This window comes from Hyalella azteca, unplaced genomic scaffold, assembly GCF_000764305.2.
Source record: "Hyalella azteca isolate HAZT.00-mixed unplaced genomic scaffold, Hazt_2.0.2 contig13028, whole genome shotgun sequence".
In the NCBI taxonomy this organism is placed as follows: domain Eukaryota; kingdom Metazoa; phylum Arthropoda; class Malacostraca; order Amphipoda; family Hyalellidae; genus Hyalella; species Hyalella azteca.
The window spans coordinates 14,727-37,560 of record NW_025942965.1 but is presented as its reverse complement, the minus strand read 5'-3'; the positions used below and the strand labels follow the sequence as shown (position 1 = coordinate 37,560).

General features: G+C 38.4%; 1 protein-coding gene across 1 annotated transcript; it reads right to left on the bottom strand.

Annotated features, from left to right (window-relative positions):
* Positions 1-16,410: 16,410 nt before the first annotated feature.
* Positions 16,411-21,620, bottom strand: LOC108671524 (lon protease homolog, mitochondrial). The gene is made up of 4 exons (XM_018159078.2): positions 21,128-21,620; positions 17,347-17,435; positions 16,991-17,163; positions 16,411-16,715 (listed from the first exon to the last, which is right to left on the bottom strand). The coding sequence occupies exons 1-4, from the start codon at positions 21,578-21,580 to the stop codon at positions 16,411-16,413; spliced, it is 1,020 nt and encodes a 339-aa protein (XP_018014567.1). The 5' UTR covers positions 21,581-21,620.
* Between the last annotated feature and the right edge of the window lie 1,214 nt (positions 21,621-22,834).

Genomic DNA, 22,834 nt, shown 5'->3' with positions numbered 1-22,834 from the left:
ATGGTGTCAAAATCAGGCCTCGGGCCACTCGTGCTGAGAAGAGTAGCGGGCAGACCCTGCATGATGTATAAAATCATGCATAAGCTAGTGGACATTAACGTCCCACCTGGCAGGCTTCAGCCCGCTGTCAAAATCACCAGAAGTTACCATCAGAAGCTCATAGTGCCGCACGCAAGAACGGATGTATACCGCCATTCATTCTTCCCTTCCTATACTAGACTGTGGAGCTCCCTCACCAAGAAGACCGTGGCAGCTCCTGACCTAACTGCCTTCAAACAGCAGTGAAGGCCTGGCAACAGCGGCAGGGACGGGAGCTCATAATTATTCAATCGTAAACCTTTTACTCTGTTCTTATGCATCGAATGACTTATCTCATAAATATGCCAATGTATGTGTGTGCGTATGTATCTTTAACAAAACTTGCTTAAGAGAAGAAATTCTGCCAGCCTACACTAGTATGCATATATATGTATGTTGGTGTAGTTCGGCGGAAGCTTCTCTTTTATGCAAGTTTGATGGAAGACCAGAGCATGCTTCTTATTAATAATCTTCTTGTTCGTCTTTTCGTCGAACCAAATTTCTTGCTGGCGCCTGGAGATCAAAAAGCAGGTTTCCAAATGACATTGTAATAGAATGCGACGTTTCGAAAATACATTTTTCATCATCAAGCAGGTGAAGGTTTTGCAGCACTTGAAATTGAACTTTAGAAATGACAGTGGTACAACGCATTGGTATAGAGTGGATACAATTCAAAATATAATTTAAAATATAAGTTTAAAAACTACTCTGAATATAATTTCAGCGTCCGGACGAATCCTGTAGTTTGGAGGTTGATAGCTGGAGACTCGCTCATGATAATGAGGGCCCCATGTTCACCCGCAGGTAAACGTGGCTTCACGCTCGTCTGGTCTGCAGGGATATCGGGCGACTACCACTTCCGTACGCTTCAGCAGCCTGACGATGCCGGGCCCGACATCGATGGTGGTGAGCCATTGAAATACAAAAAACACTCGACACTTGAAGCATTACGGCGGAAAGTATATACCTCCACTCAGGTTACATATATTTTTCAACGTAAGGATAAGAACATGTTTGGGACGTAATTTTTTATCCCTTGCCGATTTTGTTCCACGAATTTTTGCACATTGCTCCTTGATTTGGTAAATCGTTTTTCAAGTCGTTTACCTGTCATCATTCTTTTTCTTGCAGGTTTATTGAATTTTATTCATTTAAGTAGAGTTAATACCCGTATATTCAGCTAATGCATGAATTGCTCGCTGATTTGCAAGTTTAATGAGGCTTGATAAATTTATAACATGTGGGGCAAGGTGACTATTCCCTATAAGCATATGGACGAAAATATCACATCTATATATCAGATTTACAGACGCTAACGTGTGTCCGTCCTTTCGACGTACCGACGCTAAAGAGTGGCCTTCCTTCAGACGTACCGGGGCTAGCATGTGTCCTTTCTTCATACGTACTGAATCTAACGTGTGTCCTTCCTTCAGACGTACCGACGCTAACGAGTGTTCTTCCTTCAGTCGTACCAGCGCTAGCGTGTGTCCTTCCTTCAGACGTACTGAAGATAACATATGTCCGTCCTTCCGACGTACAGACGCTGACGAGTATCCTTCCTTTAGACGTACCAACGCTCGCATGTGTCCTTCCTTCCGACGTACCGACGCTAACGTGTGTCCTTACTTCCGACGTACCGACGCTAACGAGTGTCCATCCTTCAGAAGTACCGAAGGTAACGTGCGTCCCTAGCATGTGTCCTTTCTTCATACGTACTGAATCTAACGTGAGTCCTTCCTTCAGACGTACCGACGCTAACGAGTGTTCTTCCTTCAGTCGTACCGACGCTAACGAGTGTTCTTCCTTCAGTCGTACCAGCGCTAGCGTGTGTCCTTCCTTCAGACGTACTGAAGATAACTTATGTCCGTCCTTCCGACGTACAGGAGCTGACGAGTATCCTTTTAGACGTACCAACGCTCGCATGTGTCCTTCCTTCCGACGTACCGACGCTAACGTGTGTCCTTACTTCCGACGTACCGACGCTAACGAGTGTCCATCCTTCAGAAGTAACGAAGGTAACGTGCGTCCCTCCTTCAGACGTACTGAAGCTAAGTGTGTATTTCCATCCGACGTACCGACGTTAACATGTATCCTTCCTTCAGATGTACCTACGCTAACGTGAGTCCTTCCTTCAGACGTACCATGCTAACGTGTGTCCTTACTTCGGTCGTACCAACGCTAGCATGTGTCCTTCCTTCTGACTTACCGACGTTAACGTATGCCCTTCCTTCAGACGTACCGACGCTAACGTATGTCCTTCTCTCAGACATACCGACGTATTTCGATCACGGCGAACGATTTGGCCTTCGCAACGACTACGTCCAAGAACATCACAGCTTCGGATGTGGCGCAGTGCGCGAGAATGTCTGCTTTGGCAAGTGAGAATACTACTTCTCTATTCCGGGGAAATCTGTTTTTATGTTATCTGATAATGACGCGCTACATCCAACAGACACTTCTTATTAGACTTTATTTTGTTATGCCGATTTCACAACTTGGATACGACTAAAATGTTATCACAAACGAAACCGGATGATAGAATATTTAGATCTATGGACAGAATATTGGTAGCAGCATTCAGGATGAACTTTCCTAGGATACGGGCAAGCCAGACCAGACCGAGGAGGGGCGCCAATGGCATCACCGATACAACGACATGGTTACGAGTCGCGACTTTCTGGCTTATTTAGGTTGATTCTCACCTTCCTGCCTGGCACGTGCCAAGCATATGCCAGTCACTGTCCGTTCCCAGCTAAGTGCATTCGCATGTTTAGTTCGGTTACGGATCGTCTTCATTTCAATCACTTTCGTAGCCCTAACTTCAGTCTCTTTAGTAGTCCTCACTTCAGTTTTTTTCGTAGTCCTCACTTCAATCACTTTCATAGTCCTCACTTCAATCCTTTTCGCGTCATTTTGTCTTTTAAGTTCTTTCCTTTCCGTACCATGAGAGTCACGTCCCAGCCAGAATATGTTTTGCCTTGATCGCGGCTGGACCGTGCATGGCAGGGCAGGTTCTTTGCATGGCTGGCATGCATTCTTCTATGAAAATGCATTAAATAATACTGGACTGGACCGTGACTGGCGAGGGCCCGGCAGTATGGTGCGAATCAAGCCTAATTATGAAACTTTTTGTTCATGTTTGTAATTATCATTCGACTTTGATTGAACTAAATATTATTTATAAAAGATACGATCAGCTAGGGTCTGATTGGCTAAAATTTAGGTCAGTAATAATTTATTAATTTCTATATCTTGAAGCATTTACCATATTATTTGCCAATGTATCTTAATATGTAAACAAACTTTATATCTATATATGAAAACCGTGTTAAAACCTCTCAATTGTTTTGCAGATTTATTTTGAATTTTTTTGAATGATTGTGCTAAAGTTGCCTTCAATTGGAGGAACTTTATGCCATACTTCCAAATATTAAGAAACCTACATTTATTAGGTATTGGTTGGGTTAAAGTGAAGCATTACAACTCTTACAATCAACTTCTTTTTCTTTTATATCCAGAACTTAAATAAAACGGTTAGAAATGTGAATATAATAAAAAACTTCATATCAGTAAAAGTGAAATGTACCGTAGCTCTTTCATATCAGACAGAGTTGTCAAGTTCTGGTGCATAGAATTTCCTTCTCTTTTAAGGGGGGGGTATACCCTCCAGGAAAACTTCCACATTTACTAACGGATCTTCCGGAAATTTCACACATATATGTCAAACCAAAATACAAGAACATTTTGTTCGTATGATTTTTTTTTCGGAAAAATTAATAGAAAACGTGAAATTCATAGAAAACGGACGAAAAAGGGGGTTCTGTAGAAATCTATCTCCTCCTAGGGTTTTCAAGCTACAACATTGAGACGCATATCATTCGATGCGTAAAGACTATACCAATCGAGTTATTGAGCCTTTTTTATTTATGCCTTAGATTTTTTACGTGCATTTTTCCGTTTCCTTCTAATTTTTTTCTCATTTCTTCAAAATTTCCCCGTCCCCCCCCCCATTGACAAAAATTCGCACAGACTCAAGTCCGGCAATCTTGTTTTCATGGTCAGCGATGAGATAAAAATTAGGCCACTCTTCCATGCTTTCAACCGGCTTCAGATAATCCGGCTTCAAGCGGATAAAAGTCCGGCTTCAGATAATCTGGAAATTTTTTTAGGGTACTTCTGCCCATTCTATTTTGTTTAACATCAATCAGATCAGAAAAAAATTCTCTTTGCCCGTCACAAGCTCATTTGAAGAATAGGTGAACATTTTTCTTCCTTGAAACTTATTTGATATTATCATGATTTTTTTGAATGTTTGGAGCGAAGTTCCCCAATTCTCATTGAAAGTTTTCATAAAATACTAAATAACATTATTTTGTAAATGACAATGATAACCTTAATATGCCGAAAATACTTGAAATAATGGTTTATATAATATTATAACACAATTTACCTTTAGCAACTCTCAACAATTTATTTTTACACCAAAAATTTGTACCACCTAACAAATGTCATGACTTTTCACTGAGTTAATGAAGCAGGCCTTGAGTGGTTGAGAAATATGGAATTAAACCCAGACATTTCAACCAGTCAAGCCAGTTATGCTACCTATCTATTGATGCATTAACTAGTTCGATAACTCTTTACATGATCACATAACAGCACATACAAAAATTTTCTAACATTGGGTCAACGTTATAAACAAGTGGCCAATCTTACACAGTTGACGGTATTCCAAACAAAGTCCAACTATTGTCTTGGCACTTATAAGAAGGCCGCATGATTCAATTACGACCCTGCGGCCGTTCATTTTACTGTGCTGTGTGAACATCATGTATTTATATATCATGATACTTTATATGTTTCTTGAAAGCTCCAAAGTCGTTTCTCTGATATTAAACGATTTAAGTGTAGAGGCGGGCCATCAGTGAGCAATGAATGGCTAATTATTTTCAAATGTAAAAAATCAATCCAAAATGAGTTCTATTATCGAGCATAAGATCACGAGGTTTCTTAGAAATTGGATTTTAAATATTTTAGGTTATGAAGATCCTACCGAAAAAGTTGGGTTGAAATATATGAATCATGAAAAAATCAATCGTACTTTGGCAAAAGAAAAAAAAATTATCCGAAATGAATTTAACTATTCCAGGTATGACTGCCTTTGCGTTCAATGGTACCTGCACGGCTTACCAATTCAACAGGAAGCCTTGCCCCTGTCTTGGTGGCGAGAAAGTTATTTACGTGGCGAATTCCAGCATTTCCTACGGACCACCTGCAGCTGTGCCTTTCAGTGAGTCCGTGATATACTTGTATGAATGAGAACTGTATCAGTCATGTGTATGAGTCACAAGTTCACTCTTAATAAATAGGTAACGAAATTCTTGTTCATCTAACTATTATCACTTAAAATCATCTGACACATTACAAGATCGAATGAAATTATATAATTAACCAACAAATAATATCTGATTTTACGATGCGTGAATTGGTTGAAAAGTCAAATCGAGAGCAATTGAGATAATAATAAAAAAGCATGACCTGAAACAAGTGTTGATTATCGTAAGGCAATATTGAATCATAAATAAATGTGCCAAGGTTTCAGTTGCATGTGTGAACCATTGCAGATTCCACAACCAAGTGCAACATAATTCATTCATTCATCATTCATCTGAATTCAGAAGGCTCTCTCGTAACTTGTTGAAGCTTAATAACGCCTAGCGTTAGAGGGCAGAACAGTTGATTACTTTAGGTTAGGTTAGGCGAAGCAGTGACCTGCACTAATCTCTAGCTTAACCCTTTCTTTAGGGCCCTGAGCGGGCCTCACCTGTCAGAACGGTGTGCGTGTGGGGCGTGAGAAAAGTCACGTGTCAAGTATGAAAGTTTGTGTTAGTGGTGTTTAAGACGGATATTCTTGAGTTTAAGGGACCCAGGGACACGTAACTGTGAGTATGTGTGTGAGTTCAGGTATATCAAAATCCGTCCACAGGAAGGAGTGAATGTGCGTGTCCTTACTGGTGCGTATCTTAAGTATGGTAGCGTGTAAAGGTATGCCTACTCTTTAAAATGTGAGCGTAGTTTGTGCGATGCGCTAAACCTCGATCATGGCGATTATCCGTGAACCTTTGATGTCCTTGACCAAATGTTCTCTGGTTGGGTATGTTGTGTAAAGAATTCGGTTCCTAAGAACGTTGAGCTGACAGTTGACTTCTTCATATCTAGTGTTGCTTAGAGGATTATAGGGAACAAAGATGAACATAAGTAAGTTGATGGTTCGAATGTCCAAATAGACGCTAGGTAACGTCCTTGTGAAAAACCGTAAAAAATAATAACCACAAGAATGAATAATGCGCGAAAATTGATCACGCCTGAACTTAGCGTACCACATCTTACTTAGGGAGAACTCCTATCTCAGGGATAACTCCTCGAGCCACTAGCACAGCGAGCTAAAGAGCTAGCTTCCAGGTCTTTCTGTTGACGTTAGCCGGTAACACCAGAGATCAAGCAATCTGTCGAGCGATTGCGCTGTTGACGATGCATGACATCTATTGGACCGTTATCAACTTATATGGACCGTTAATTGTTATTCACCTCTTTTTTATAATACAGCAGGCATTTCTATCTATAATGTCGTTTACCGTTGACAGTAAATCTTTGTTCACCTACTGGTATGAATATCTCAACAGGCACCCCTCCCTACATGAACACAACGGTCGAAGATATAGAATTCAAGCAGTACCAGCTCGTAAATTTCTTCTCGGATATTTTTTCTCAATATGTGCAAACATTTGAGGAAAATGGTAAGTTTTCGCGAACTAAAATCTAAAATTAAATAAACTAAGAGGAAAAATGGAAGCTTATTTCAACGCCGCTTTCGTAACACCTACTATTGTGATGGCGCAATTTCTTTGACCCGGTTAAGGGGGAGGTACCTTCCGGAAAAACTTTTTTGTTTACGGCCAGATCTTTCTGAAACTTCACACATATATGTAAAACCGCAAAAGAATCACATTTTGTTCGTATAATTTTTTCGAAAAAAATGCATACAAAACTTGAAATTCATAGAAAACGGAAAAAGGGGTACTACGGAAAAGACTACTCCTCCTAGAGTTTTAAAGCTACAGCGATGAGACATATACCATTCCATTCGCAAAGACCATACCAATCGATTAACGATGCCTGATTTTTTATTTTTGCCACAGTTTTTTTACACGCATATAAAAAAATTCATTTTTCTCATTTCCCCCCCCCCTTTCCCCCCATTTTAAATCCAAACTATGCACAAATCTACAAAAGGGCTTCGTTAATCGATAGGTATGGTCTTTACGAATATAATGGTATATGTCTCATCGTTGTAGCTTCAAAACTCTAGGAGTAGGCTTTTCCGTGACAAAAAGTTGAACTTTTCAGGACAGCGCGACAAAGTTCCGCGCGCCTTGAAATAGTCACTCACTGTAGCATAGGTACCAAACTACAGGCTTCTAAAGCTTCCTTCCACTCAAGGATGCTAGCAGCGACTTGCAGTACACATCTCCGTACGAAGCAAACAGGGTGACTGAGCCTTGATGCCAGATACTACCATATATGTAGTCTTAGCGAGTGAATTACCTTGTATCTAATTAATGAAGGAACACCACCCCCCGCCCCCCTTTAAAGAGCAGCCGTGTACGTAAACATTCGCATACAATACCAGAAAAGCCAAATTCGAAAATTTTAGTTGAGACATCCCCCTTAAAATTGAAAGCAGCGTTTGAACTATGCCGGTGAAAAGTATGCAGAATTTGTTTGAAAGGTGACACACTGTTATACTCGTACACACGTCATTTCCATAACCAAGAAGACGGGGAGTTAATCTATGCTCTTTCCAAATTAAAAATGATGACATGGGAACTGTTAAGAATATTATGACTCACTTAACCTAAGATTTATTTAAATCATTAATTGATGGGAGCTTTGAACTGGCACTGATTCTTTTGGTTCACGATATTATCAAAGTTATTAAAGAAATGTGATTATAAGTTTTCCACATCTCATTTAAAACTTTAATTCAAACAGTATTATGTAGACAAAATAGCACCTTATAGACGTATGAATTTTCAATTACTTCACTTGTGATATAGATTATTTTCTTTCCAGCTGCCGATGATTACGAGAACTATTACGCCTTTCCTCGAGGAGATTACGGCTACAATGCTGTAACCTTCGTGTTTTTAGACGTGGCTTCTTGCGTCACCGACACCCCATGCGGGTTCCCCGTCCTCGTCCACACGACTTGGTCGACTTATTACATACGTGAGCATCATGGGCGCATTTATTTGATTACATGACGATGACAGCCAATAACCGAGATGTTGGTTGACGTGTAATAATTGCTCCGTAAATTAGAAATTAGAACGATAACTACCGTTGTAATAAATTCATGTCATTCAAGATTCTCGTGTACTTCTTCAACTAAACTTCAGTGAACAAAACAATCCTTCTATATCACAATATCCTAAAGTTTAGCCTAGCAATTAAAAGTATTGATTTTCAGCAAATCTCACCATAAGTTATGCCCCACAAAAATGAAGCAAATGTCACTAATAAAATGTAATCTGGGTGACTACATGCAACGTAGGATGCTATGCAGAAGACGTAAGAGATGTAAGCCATTATAAACATCCGATTACGTTAATTCCTCATTTTAATCCATTTTTATTGTCGAGCGAAGAGAAGACTTTTTAATATTACGCGAAGACTTGCGACATGCTGAAATAGGATGTGAAGAATTGCAACCGTTTTCTTGCTATAAAATATATTATGTCCGAAATGTACGGGTGGCCGAAGTACGCTTCCTTCGTCTTTATTTGTGTACGTGAAATATTATCCTGATATTGGAATAAACTGAAAGTTAATTTTACGTCTTGTTGCAGCCCTGAGGAACTCCCTTATATGCCTACATGAGTTTTTAGGTTTGTGGTTACTAACAAATCAATACAAAAATACCATTTTACACCTATCTCTTCAATTAAAAAATCAGATATTCACGTATTGTAGACTCTTATTTCGGAAAACACCCATGATCGTAGACACTGTAATCATTTGCTCTATCTTGGTGTGTTTCGCGGATTCAACTCAAGTCTCTTGGTTGATTATGAGTCTTGGAATCTGTTGTTAGAAACTTCCCTTCTCTCCCGCTTTGCACGGCACAATAATTGTCTATCTCTGGCTTTTCACCATTTTCTTTTCGGTGAACTCTAAACCTAAATGAAAATATAGAATTTCGATCAGTAAACGAATTCTTAATAACTTTTACTGCCTCATCATTAATGCTCAACGATTTCTATCCCTTACCTCAAGATATCTACCTCATATTTCATTGCAAATTCCACCGTTGCAGCGAGTTTATGAAATCAACTTTAATTTACAGTAAACGAATGCGGCAACACCATCCAACTTCCGGTTAAAGATGTCTATATTTCGGTGTATTCACATCCCGGTTTTGGATGCAAGGCTTTTATGGACGGCCCAGCCTACAACTGCAGCGTCACCTTCACGGCAGCTAATCCAAGGAGTTTCACGTACATCGGTTTTTTCGTTGGCACTGACGAGTCCTGCGACGGTTACATGCTGTACGTTGAAGGAAGTTTCCTCGGCCTTTCTACCAAAGACGATTTGTGCACTCAAGATATCTTGGTGAGTGAGAGAGAGGGCTCATTCGTATCTGTGTATAGCTATGGTGGGGTTATTCAAACATGTTATTTGGTTCCAATATCAATAAAGATTTATGTGCACGCTACTTGCCATGATCGTTTATGATCTGTCAATTTAATTAACACCATTCCCAGCTGTAAAAAACTCTAATTTCATTCAATAAATTAATTGATCCCAATTTGAATGGGCTATATATACGACATATTCTTCTGAAAATTTATTTTTTAGTTCCCTGCCACTCGCCCTCTCTTGTATAAGTTTATGCATAAGTTTATGCATCGTCTATGTCTATTGACTTGTTCGTTGTCACCTGTTGTCTCTTCTTTAACTCTTTTCATTGCTATTCCAAACCAAATGTCATTCATGCCCAACTAAATCAAAAGGTCTTAATCGCAGTAGTGGTCTTGTGACAGCAGCTCGAACAAAAATGATTATCAGCGACACTGTTAATGTGTATACTCCTAATTTGGCATATATTTTCAGGACGGTACCTTCGATACCATAACATTCACTCTCCGAGGCACTGCGATGGCGAAGACGTTCAAAGCGGGGTTCAGAGTTTTTATATGGTAACCTACTTTTCAGTTTAATTTACGAGGCTGACGTCGCAGTTTAAACACTAAAGAAGTGGACTTTGATGAGAGGTAGCTTAGCCTGAGTTAAACCGTCAGCAAAAATTTGAAATTGTGGTGTCATTTCGGTCGTCCGTTATTTCCAGTACAGAAAACTCGGTTTTTCTCCTGTCTTTAGTAATGAATGAAAATAATTTCGAGTAGAGGTTTGCATTAGGTTTTGCTTACCACCTAAACAAGATGTAACACTTACGAAACTTAGCATACCTTTCGATAGCTTTTTGTCACGGGCATTGATTTTTTAAGGTGCAACGCTTTTCAGAAATCTATGCCTATAGCCCATCATATTCTTGAAACGTGCAAGTCATTTTTCACATCACTTCACTTAAGTCACCCTTCCCTCATGTCAATAGTCCTCATAGCTACGCCTACAACCGGAAAGCTCAGTTACGGGCAAAAGACTTCAAGATGAAAATCACAAATAAATATTTGAATCATAACTAAATATTTGGCTCAGTCAAATGATGATTGGTCTGGCATTTCTCATAAATGTTAAAACTATTTATTTCTGAGTTTTTTATTCGTTTGACGGCACCATGCGACATGAGGGCGACCGGGCGCTTTTGAGCTGTGGTGGTGCAGTGGTGAGAGACTCTGTCTCTCGCACCCAGCGCTCGGTTCGAGTCCCACTGAGAACAAGTTCTTCCGGGAAGCTCAGCTCATGGTCAACTCAGCCATTTATCCAACTCTGGTTGATAAATGAGTACCTGGCTTGTCCAGGGTGTTGTGTAATACTACGCATTGATCAGTGGAATTCGGGAAGTAAGAAGTTTTGTTTTGCGTTTATGTGACCATCTATAGGTTTAATGCTTGTAATCAAGTTTGAAAATATTCAGCGGTTTGTTACGGTAAAACGATTGTCGTGTTTAAAATGTGCTGTTAGCTTAGCTGTGTGACGTGTTAATGCCACGCATGAGTGCCGTTACTTTAGCTGTGAGAAGTGGTGATGCCACGCACCAGTGCTGTTACTTAAGCTGTGTGAAGAGGTGATGCCACGCATGAATGCTGTTACTTTAGCTATGTGAAGTGGTGATGCTACGCAAGAGTGCTGTTACTTTTTTGTCTGAAGTAATATTGTCGCATTGAACACTTTGCTCAGAAAAAATAAACCGATCAGTTGTACGTAAATTTTGCTCCTCGTAATTTGATCTTCTGTCAGCCTCAACCTGAATTATTCTGTTAGTAGAATCTGATAGACTATGACAGACAGATGTAATACCCACTATTCGAATTGCGCATGAGTAAAAAATAAAACTTTTGCGTTCTGAATAGACCAGATCTCTCATAATTTGATTTTCAATTATATTATGTCTTCTAGGAATTTACTGAACTCCTTGCTCAGTCTGTGTTCGTGTTGACGATAGTTTAGAATTCACGTATCTTATATTGTGAGCCTGTGCTACGGAAGAAACTTAGTTAAAATGTTGAAGTTTAGGAATTTATTCATCATGCTACTATGAAAACTCCGGTCCCTCGCTGGAATTTTTTCCCTGCATTACCTTGTTGTGGGGTTCAAGCCTCATAATGATAATTGTGTTGTTTTCGGAGCCGTAGAAGGGGGTCCTTCAATTTTTTTGACGTGCCGGTGTTACCAAGCTCCTCCGCATTCCCCGCTGGTCTACAGATCAGGCGGGGCATTTCTCACGTACTTATATTCTGCCCACCGCGCCATCGCGCGCTGTTGAACAGATCAGGCGGGGCATTACTCACGTACTTATATTCTGCCCACCGCGCCATCGCGCGCTGGTGAACAGATCAGGCGGGGCATTACTCACGTACTTATATTCTGCCCACCACGCCATCGCGCGCTGGTGAACAGATCAGGCGGGGCATTACTCACCTACTCATGATCTGCCCGCCACGCCATGGCACGCTCGACAACAGATTAGGCGGGGCATTACTCACGCACTCATGTTCTGCTCGCCATGTTTTTTCATGTAATCGAGTCAAGACCCTACGAATATTCCACCCCGGTAAGCTTTCTCGGTTGAATTTGACGGTCTTGGATTCAAATTGTACCCAAAATATATGTATTGCTTTCACGCGTTGTTTCTATTGCCTACTTTAACGTCAAGGTCCTCAATAAGACGCAGCTTCAGCCTCAACGGGACGCTGTTGTCACTGCCCAGCCAAACAGGTCTTGATCGATCGACAGAGATTGATGTGGTTTGATCAAAAATATTGATGCAGATTCCTGCTCGATCGACGAAGGCAAAACCCAATTTGGATTGGGACTGTTGGGGGGCAATGTCGCGGGGTGCACCATCGATTAAAGAGGAGCATTCTATGTTGATTCAGCACAGATCTTCAAAAATTCTGCACCCGATAATTTGTTGAGTCGTCTAATCTGCATCGAACGATTTCGAATCTACAGTAGCTGGAGCCGAATCTGCATTAATCGATGTCGAATCATCAATGATCTACGTCGAATCTACATTAATCGATGTCGAATCCATATTAATTGTCAAATGCCCGTTAGTTGAGTTTGACCGTTTGTCGATTACGCAAAAACATATTTAAAATTATTTTTTCTCTCTCTTTCTCCGAGATTAACGACAAGTTACTCTTTACTATGACATGTCAAATTAGATAGTCTTCGCTGTCGAACATGCACATCGTATATACACTTGCGATATCAATTACAAACTATCAAATTTCAATTACTAATAATGCAGAGAAGTTACGAGTAATTCACCGCTAAGTGCCCTTACCGGATAAACGTCGACGGAAGCTCCGAGATTCGAACGCGGAATTTCGCGTCCGAGTTCACGCATCAGCCAGCTTGCTCACATAGACAACTTACCATACTGAGCTCTGTCAACTACATACTGTAACTGCAAAACGAATGGCTTGCAATGGTCAGGTAAATCGAGGAATAGCCACATTTGGGGTGGAAATGTTTAGAGATTATTCATTTATATTTGTTTTAGAGGAATGAACGCAGCTTCTATTCAATCGAAAAAAAGAATATTACTCGTATTGGATTGGGTAAAAATGTTCGTGGTCAATATCGTTTATTAAAGGAGACAGACAAGCGCTGTTTCTCTTACCACCTTTCATGTTATTCGGGCAAGCGAAATGCCGTTACTTCCATAAATCCTGAATTTATTTATAAGTTAGTTTTCTAGCTAATATGAATTTTATAATAGAGCCGATCAATTTACATCGCAATTTTTTTCTTTATTATTTTTATTGCCTCATATCAGCCTCGTTGAAAAATTGAGGCAAATTTGTCATGATTAATGGAACTCGCTAAAGCAGCTGTATAAAAGGTTTTGAATATGAACTATGAAGAAGATTGTGACGGGATCTTTTTAAATATATATATTGCTATGTTTTGAAGCAGTTTCTTCTAACAACTTATAGTCGATAGCAGGAGATTTATATCATTTAATAAGATGCAAGTAAAAAAGTTTTCTCTACACTCATGTTAGGAAAAATTTTCAGGCAAACTAAGAGATATCTCCTGAACATTATTAACGTATAGTATTGCTTAAACGTTCATCTTTGCGGAAGCGTTTAAACTGGGAAATCGTTCAAACTTGATAAAACCATAATAGTGAACTGAATGAGAATGATTGAAGGACCATTTATTTTAAACTGCGTCAATGACGAATCATATCCAATTGACATTTAATAGTTAATATGAGTTCATCACACAGTCATGATTCCCTTTAATTATAAATTAAAGTATATATCAATTTCCGATTCATTATTCTATTACATAGAATAGCCAACCGATAAGTTTGCGCATGAATTTTTGTTTGCTCTGAAAAGTTGCCTACTCTCATATACTTCGATCTGCAACAATAAACCTACAGTCGATAGTTCGCCGTGCATCTGCATAGATTGTTTAGGGAAATTTCACTTCCAAATCTTCGAGTGGTCAGATCTTCCGCGTTCTGCAGTCACCCACACTAATCGACATCGTTGCCCACATTGGCGTTTTTCTATGTTTACATCAACTCTGTCACCTAACTTGTATAGATGAAGTAAAATGATCATGACATTGAAAAACTTAATAGACTCTAGAACTTGAGCACTTAGCGGTGTGCAGGCTACATGTTCCATTAACCCCACAAAATCGAGTCGGATTGAGATCCACACGCACCTATATTGATAAGGCGACTTTTGGGTGTATAAAATCACCCTCTAAACCATTTCTTAAACATAAAAATATTACATTTTAGGAGTTAGGATGATGGAAAATACATTTCTTGTGGGTCGTCCAGTCCTCCTAACGCCAGCAATATCCCTAAATAACGCAGATTTTTCGTCGGTATTGTTACATTCCAGCATTTACACATAAAACAAAATTGGCAGTTTTTCAAACGAAATCTAAAGTCAATATCTTTCCATAACCCATTTTGCGTTGTGTCTACGATTTTTTTCTCAGAAAGATCTTGGTGCCGATTGTGAGGAAATGTTCAATTTTTTACACGCTAGAAACTACCTCATGCTCGAACTAAAGCCCCCTGCTGCGTTAGACGCGACTTATTCACAGCTACAAAAATGAGATCAGAATATGAAAAAATTTTATGTTCAATTTTTGGGGTAGACCCTCTCCTTTAGTAACACACGATCGGAAAACCTGAATTTTTAATTATATCTTGCGGTTATCATGTCTTACGTCTCACTCTAACGGTTTCATTTTCAATTCGATAAGATTCCGTAATATGTAAAACGGAAATATCATGACTATGATGTTGACGGATAAATATCAGTCATCGCTCTTATAGAAAATCCGTAATATCAATCAGATTTTGAGAAAATTTTGCGTGAAAGTAATCGTTTAGAGATCGATTTTGTAAATCGCTGGTAAAATGCACCATTTCTCATTTTCGCAACGCAAACTAAGCAAAGGCCCCATAAACCTGAAATTAGAAGGTTTAACATATGAGATCCGTCTATTTTGGATCAGAAGACTTGAAACTGGATCTTCCCAATACCACTAGATCAGCTATATTTTTGGAACTAGCAAAATATTTAGATAATCCATGGTTAATGTAGTAACCACCATCCCTAAAGTTATAACTTTACCACTGGAACGGGTGAAATAGTCCATGGCTACAGGTGGTTCTGGATTATCGCATGGGTGTCTTCAGCACATTTTTCCAGTTTGGTTGGGAAGAAGATATTTTCCTCATCTGATTTTTTCATTATCCAGTTGAAGGCTCCACTCAATGGAAACTCTTGCAGTTTGACCAATTTTTTCAACGACGAAGAATACAGGAGAATATTTTTAAAAATTGTTTATAAAGATATCTTTGATAAATTATTTCAAATCGACAAATAGAAGTACAAAAAATGAAAAACCCAAGGCACCAACACTGTTCGAGTTTTAATTTTTAGCAAAGGTAAAAGACAAAGATGCCGAAGCATTAGTCAGTTTCACTATTCTGTGGAATAGTGAACGCAGGATCTTTTACTATCACGTAGGTTATTCTACATTATTGCGTTCCCTTGTACTGGAACAGTTCTTTGAGTTAAAGATTCTCGCACATTTCTTGATCTCTTGACGGATTGCCTTCGCAATCCGTCAACATGTCAGACGTCTAACCGAAGAATTCAAGAAAACTACGAGTCAGACCCATCAGAAGAAACTCAGCAACCTTGGTATCCATAATGAAATCCAACCTTGTAACCCTGATAAAGTCGTTTTCAATTTTAGTTCATACAACTTGTTATAATTGATTTTACCACCCGGTCTAAGTTACCCCAAGAGCTGGGGTAACAAAGACCATCACTTTTTTGAAATTACATAAAGACTATGAGAGGCAGGAGCCAGCAATTTATGGTGAGTGAAGCTAGAGTATAGACCTGTATTTTGCATGTTTCAATACGAGTTTAATTTAGCTAGTAAAAAAAATGGCATCATTTATAAAAAAGTGGTCTAAGTTACCCTATTTTATGGCATATCAGATGATGCAGATGCTGAAAAAACTTTTGGATGTTTGTAGAATATAGAATTCATATGCTTAGGAAATTTCTTAAATGAATTCAACAGATATCAAACCTGAATATCAGCTGCAGCAGATGACGTTTCTCCTTGCATGGGGTTGCCAGCAGTATTGGGTACCAACTCAGGTTCGTTTTCTCCATTTCTTGGCTTTCGTTTCTTCCGACTTCTTCTAGTGGAATGAACTGCAGCGCCTGTAGTGGAAGTGGATGATAAGCTTGGCACTTGATCATCAGCAGGAGAAGTGGAGTCAGAGTAAGATGAAGATATAGGAGCATGAGAATTTGTGGCATCTTCCAATTCGACATGGAACGATGCATTGAAGCCAGGAATGTTCAGTTTCACCCTCAGGGTGTCTGAGAAACATCACAGATCATGAATTAAAATGAATGAATTACACTATCTATACAAATAACATGCTGATACATTGATCATAATTTGGCTTTGTTTGATTCATCAGCAAAGAAATTTATAAATATTCTTCAATAAACTTTTTAGATACTTGAGAGAAACTAAGTTGATGGAACACACATGTTTCAACCACTTGATGAACTAGTATTAGTTATGAATAAAAATTATCAGCTGCAATTAATGGTTAATTATTAGTGAAATAAAAAAGAAGGTAACTTACTTGCATTATCATTCATCATGTCTTCCTCTGACAATTTTTCAACAATTGAAATTCTCCGATGAGCCATAACAATGATGCGCAGTTTGTTGCCCATATCTTGTAACTCATGAATTTGGACAAAGGTTCCAACAGGATACAAATCAGAGAGATTTTGAACCACTCCATCATCATTGCTGCAAAAAATGAAAGTTAATAAGAATTAAAAGAAAAAAAAATTATAAATAATAAGGCCACTATTATAAATAATAAGGCCACACAGTTAATATGGTAGATAGCATCTAAGTAGAGGTTTATAGTAATATAGACAGACACTTCTTATCAAAGCCCAACAAAGACAGCAATTGATTAGAACTTACTTTTCATCTCTTTTCATGAAGACACCTGCATAAGGTTGGTTTAGTTTCACTTTCCTTCTGATGATGGCTATGAGATCAGCATCAGTGATCTGGAAAAAAGGTTGATTGATGTTTTCTCAAAATATAACAATTTAGAAGAAATTGGTTAAAAATTACATACTTTCTACAACCATTATTGGGTATCTGTATAAAGTAGAGGAGGTTATGACCAGTGGGCAAAGTTTTGTGTTGAAAAAAGTCCCTAATATAGGACTTGGAAGTATGCAGTTAAAAAACTTGTACCCTCAACCATGGTGGTTTTTGAGTAAACCCTTGGGCATTTAGCCCCAGCACTCCAGCAGGCACACTGTGGCACTCCGGAGCAAAAAAACCTAGATCTAGGTTTTTTGCTTCCTGCTAGGTTTCTAGGTTTTTCATCAACAAACTGATCCTAATTTAATTTTTTTCAGAATGGTGCACTGAAAGCAGAAATCGGTCAATTATTGCCAAGAAGGGGAGAACTGCTACGAGACGGAGCCATTTACAGGAGATATGAGAGTAGATTATGCATAGAATCAGGAATGATCACGATTCACGAATAAATATTACTTACTAAGTTACTATGCTCAGAAAATGAAGACTAGTTTAGTCAGTTATCAGTAATCCATTCGAGGAGAAACTGGAGATCGGAGTAATAACAGGCTGAACAGCACTTAGCAGTCAAAACACTTCAAACCTGTTAGGTGAATTAATTACACGTCAGTTGCGGACTATAGATGTAATGGACTATAAACAAAGGACAATAAGGTAGACAACACAATTTCGCACGTGTTAAAAGGGTTGAAAGCCTTAAATTCAGTCGCAAGCCTGAAATTTATATCAATATTTTCGCTTTCAAAACATACATTTTATCTCCTATGTATATTGATTATCGGCTGCCATTCTGCAACAAAATAATGTGTCAATCAATCTAAATAGTCATGGTTCATACAACGATAGGGTGAAAATATATAGATGCAAAAATTATAACCTAAGCCCAACAACTCATTGCTATTTAAATTAAAAACTCATTAAGCAATTCAAGTGTTTTTTTCCTTCCTAATTTTTATTTGTTCATAATTCTCTCGTTTAATAATTTTATCACAACAGTTATANATATTATTAACAACATGGCACCTGTCTCTTATACACATCTAGATGTGTATAAGAGACAGAACGAAAAGTGGTCTAAGTTACCCCGCCAGTCTAAGTTACCCCATTTTACGGTAGTCATTAATTACCATCATTATATAAAAAATCTAAGGAGATTATTTAAAATGTAATGGAATAATGTAATTCTCACATGAAAAATCGTTTTCATTTTTTTTAAGAGAACTCGATCGTCGAGTTGCTTCCTCTTATTCACTTTAAGTGGTGTCAATAATCTTCTACCATTGAAGTGTCATTAGAGTGGCTTTTTCTATTTTTATAAGTTGAAACGTGCCATAGGCAATGTTTAAATAATTTCTTATAAAATTTAATAATAGACATCGGCCTTTATTTTTTTTATATTATTTTTTAATTTTACTGAGTATTTTAGTTTAAAACTTGTATAAACAATCGTAAAGTGCAATACAGCTCACCATTGTACCTGTCAACAAAACATTTACAAATTAAAAGCAAAAAGCGGTAAATTTTACGAAGAAATACGTGTAACTGAGGTCATAATTATTATTTGCGAAAGTTTTTCTGTGCATACCAGTGTCTGTTTAAGGAAGAATGTTGCTTTTATTAATTTATAAATGATCTTGAAGATTAGAGTCATTTTGCGTTCTGTCAGTTAGATTAGATTAGAAAGGGGAATAGCTGTTGGAGTATCTGAACCAAATTTAGCAAGACACTTTTGTCTTCAAATACCTTTTAGCATGTCTTTTTGGCAGGTATTATTAAAGTTTGAAGAAGTTTTGGAGAACAAATTTTAATTAAACTGGCAATATAAACCTGATATCAAACAGAAGGAGTTCTGTTTAGCAATTGTCTTATCAAGTTAACAAGATCAGGATTTTAGAACCAAATGTTGCCAGAGCCCAGACTTGCCAGTATTATTAAGAATTTATTGCCCACTGCTGACTGCCCAGGCCCAGGGCCCAGATTCATCAGAAAGACAGAAACTGGAGGATTTCATGCTAACAGTACATATAAAGCAGTCCAAACTCCAAAGGCATTGATTTTAAGGCTAATATGAATACAAGTGTAGAATTTTTCTATTTATAATTGAAATCTTGCAGCCTCAGCTATACAAATTTTAAATACCTAATTTTGGAATCTCGTTACTCTACATTTTGTAGAAATTGTAGCTTTGTCAATAATTAGACAGGAAATATTTCATCTAGTATCTATGTCTAATTTGCTTCTGCTCTATGGAACATTTTTTAATTGTGTTGCCAAGATCATAAGATGCACGGGTATTATTGCAGATTAACTACATCCAAAAAAAAGGGTGTTTTTTTTTTTTTTGAATTATATGTTTTTTGGGGTGTAGATTACGAATCTGAAATCCATTTTTGGCGGTCGGCATCGGAAAACCGATTTTTTTCCGACCCAAAAATCGCGCTAAAAATGCCTAAAATCTGCGAAATCGGCAAAAAATTGGACGAAAATGTTACCCGTTGCAGTGCAACGGGTAACATTTTCGTCTTCTTTGTCCATAAATCTGGAGATACATTGCCACATCGAGAGATCACAACCTAACGCCAACTCGCAGGTTGGGTTGGTTCGCCCAGGTTCCTTTTAGATCAAAATGCTATCTAAAAAAAGGAACTTGGCTGACTTAACCCAACCTAAGAGCTTTTTGTAAAATTTCGATGAACAATCCGACCCTTTATATAAAGGTGAGTGGGTAACGTAAGTTACGTAACCCCCATGTTAGTAAATAAAGGTGAGTGGGTAACGTAAGTTACGTAACCCCCATGTTAGTAAATAAAGGTGAGTGGGTAACGTAAGTTACGTAACCCCCATGTTAGTAAGTCGCGAAAAAAATCGGTTTTCCGATGCCGACCGCCAAAAATGGATTTCAGATTCGTAATCTACACCCCAAAAAACATATAATTCAAAAAAAAAACCCCCCTTTTTTTTTGATGTAGTTAATCTGCAATAATACCGATGCACGATTGGCCCCATGGTCAGGAAGATGTGCCAGGTGCGCGGGAATTTTTTTTGTCATTTTAACGACCTGCGCGGTGCGCCGTACAATGCTGGTAAAAAAATGCGCCGTGCGCCGTACTTTAGAAAGTCGACAATATATGCGAGTATATTGACTACGCGAGTCAAACTGACAATAAGAAAATGTAAGACATGTCCGGGTTACTTCTGACTCTTCCGCGTTCTGCTTGTCGGATATGGAACGTACGGTAATCGTAAACTGCGGCTTACGTCTGTTCCTCCACAAACTGCTCGTACGCGGCAGCGCGTCTTCCGCGTTCCGCTTGGCGGATACGGAACGTACGGTAATCGTAAACTGCGGCTTACGTCTGTTCCTCCACAAACTGCTCGTACTCGGCAGCGTGACGTAGAATTGATGGCCGGGATTGCGCGAACACGTGCGCCAAGTGAATCAATTTTCATTACATTGCGCGAACTGTGCACAGCAATAGATTAAAAAAAGTGAAAATACGCGGGAAAATTCACCGAAAACATACATCATCCTGAGTGTGGGATTGGCCATTTAGGTAGTTTTAGGCAAATATGAATTATATGATGAAGTATTATTGATAAATGATAACTATTGGATAAAATTAATCTAATACTTCTTCATAATACTTACCTCAATGATTTTGATAAATCTTGGAAATACAGGATTCCTGCTAATAGCAATCACAGGAACATTGGGCCAATGTGCAGGAACTGTCAGAGGCACAGGTAAGTTGTCAAATTCCATTTCTTCTTGTTGTTGATGTATATCATCATCGCTGGGGCGTGAGCAATATGTTCTTTCAGATACACGTTTTTTTGTTTGATTATTTGATAGTAAATTGAATCCAAAGCTATATGGTTGGCTAATAGTTGCAAGCGGTCGCGTGTCACGAGCAAGACTCGAAAAATACGATTTGTTCACAGAGGGCAGTATTTCAAACTTTTTGGGTAAATTCCTACCCATTAAATTGGTATAATTTCGAGAATGACGCAAACAAGAAGACATAGCGTTGATTTTCATGTATTTGAAACTGGTAATCGTTCGCATTGACCCTAATTTGTTAATAAAAAAAGAATTCGCCATGGCGAAGAATACGTGACCGGCACTGAACAGCGTGTTTCAAGTCTCATCCGCACGATGTCATCCGGCTGTGCAGAACTCTAAATAATTAAATGACTCCAAACTTCAACACTGGACAAGACATACACTACTAATGTCAACCAAGATTTAAAATATGGGAAAATCCTTTGTAGTAATATTTCAAATAATTAAGCAAGTTTACTTAGTAAATGTGATACTTAGTAAATTCGATATTAATGTTGTCCATAAATATATTATTGCTACAAAACAGGTAAAGCCTCTCACAACCACAAGAAGCGACACAGATCACGTACCTAGCAACTTCCGGCTATGTCTCCTAGAAGTACTAGAAGTATAGAAATGGTTCGCCTAACTTTAAGATCAGCTTGCCGGTGTTAAAATATATCCTGAGAATTTTTTTCTCTTCAGATGCAAATAATTTTAACCATTGCAAACATCACTTTATAATACTAAATTACTTTCTTATATAAAAAAATAATATGAAACTATTGCATAACCCAACAGATATTTATGACTTAATTATATGTAAATATCTTCCTATTGATTACGTGGGTAACGGTGTTTTCCAGACTAATCATTCGTTTTATAACCAATTATATGAGAACATAAAATTATATTCAGAGGGGCGTGTGAGGTGTGAATACACCGAAAACCTCACAAAATTTATTAAATCTAGAATGCCAGCCAGTTTTCTGGCCACGCTGACGAAGGAAGTGAAGGCGAAGGGAACAGGACACAAGCTTCCTTCTCACCGCCGCGGTCGAGTTCTTGTTGGGTGGCTTCCGATGAGACTTTTATTTGTCGCTTTATAAAATAGGTTTAAATTAATTGGCTGCTATGCAAATATATGATGCATTAAAAACTCCGGATTTAATTTAGATTAATAAAGTACTCTAATTATTTAACTATAATTTAGTCCCATTTACCTAACTCAAATGAATACAGTGAAATACAGTCGTAAAGTGAGCGAAAGCGAAATGCATGTTGCAGAGTAAGGTTTTTACCACAAATCATTTTCGAATGTATTTTTTTTATATCGGGTCACAAGCTTGTATTTCGTAAGCTCATCACTACCACCAGCGGTCGATTGGTGCAGCCGATCAATTACTTCCTATAATTATTAAGAAGGAAATAAAATATTTTAGTGCATGATACTTGTGGGTGCCGCCTACAACTATGGTTATTTTCTGGGTATTTATTGGGGCTGTAAAGTGCACCTGCCCGGCGACTGGTTCC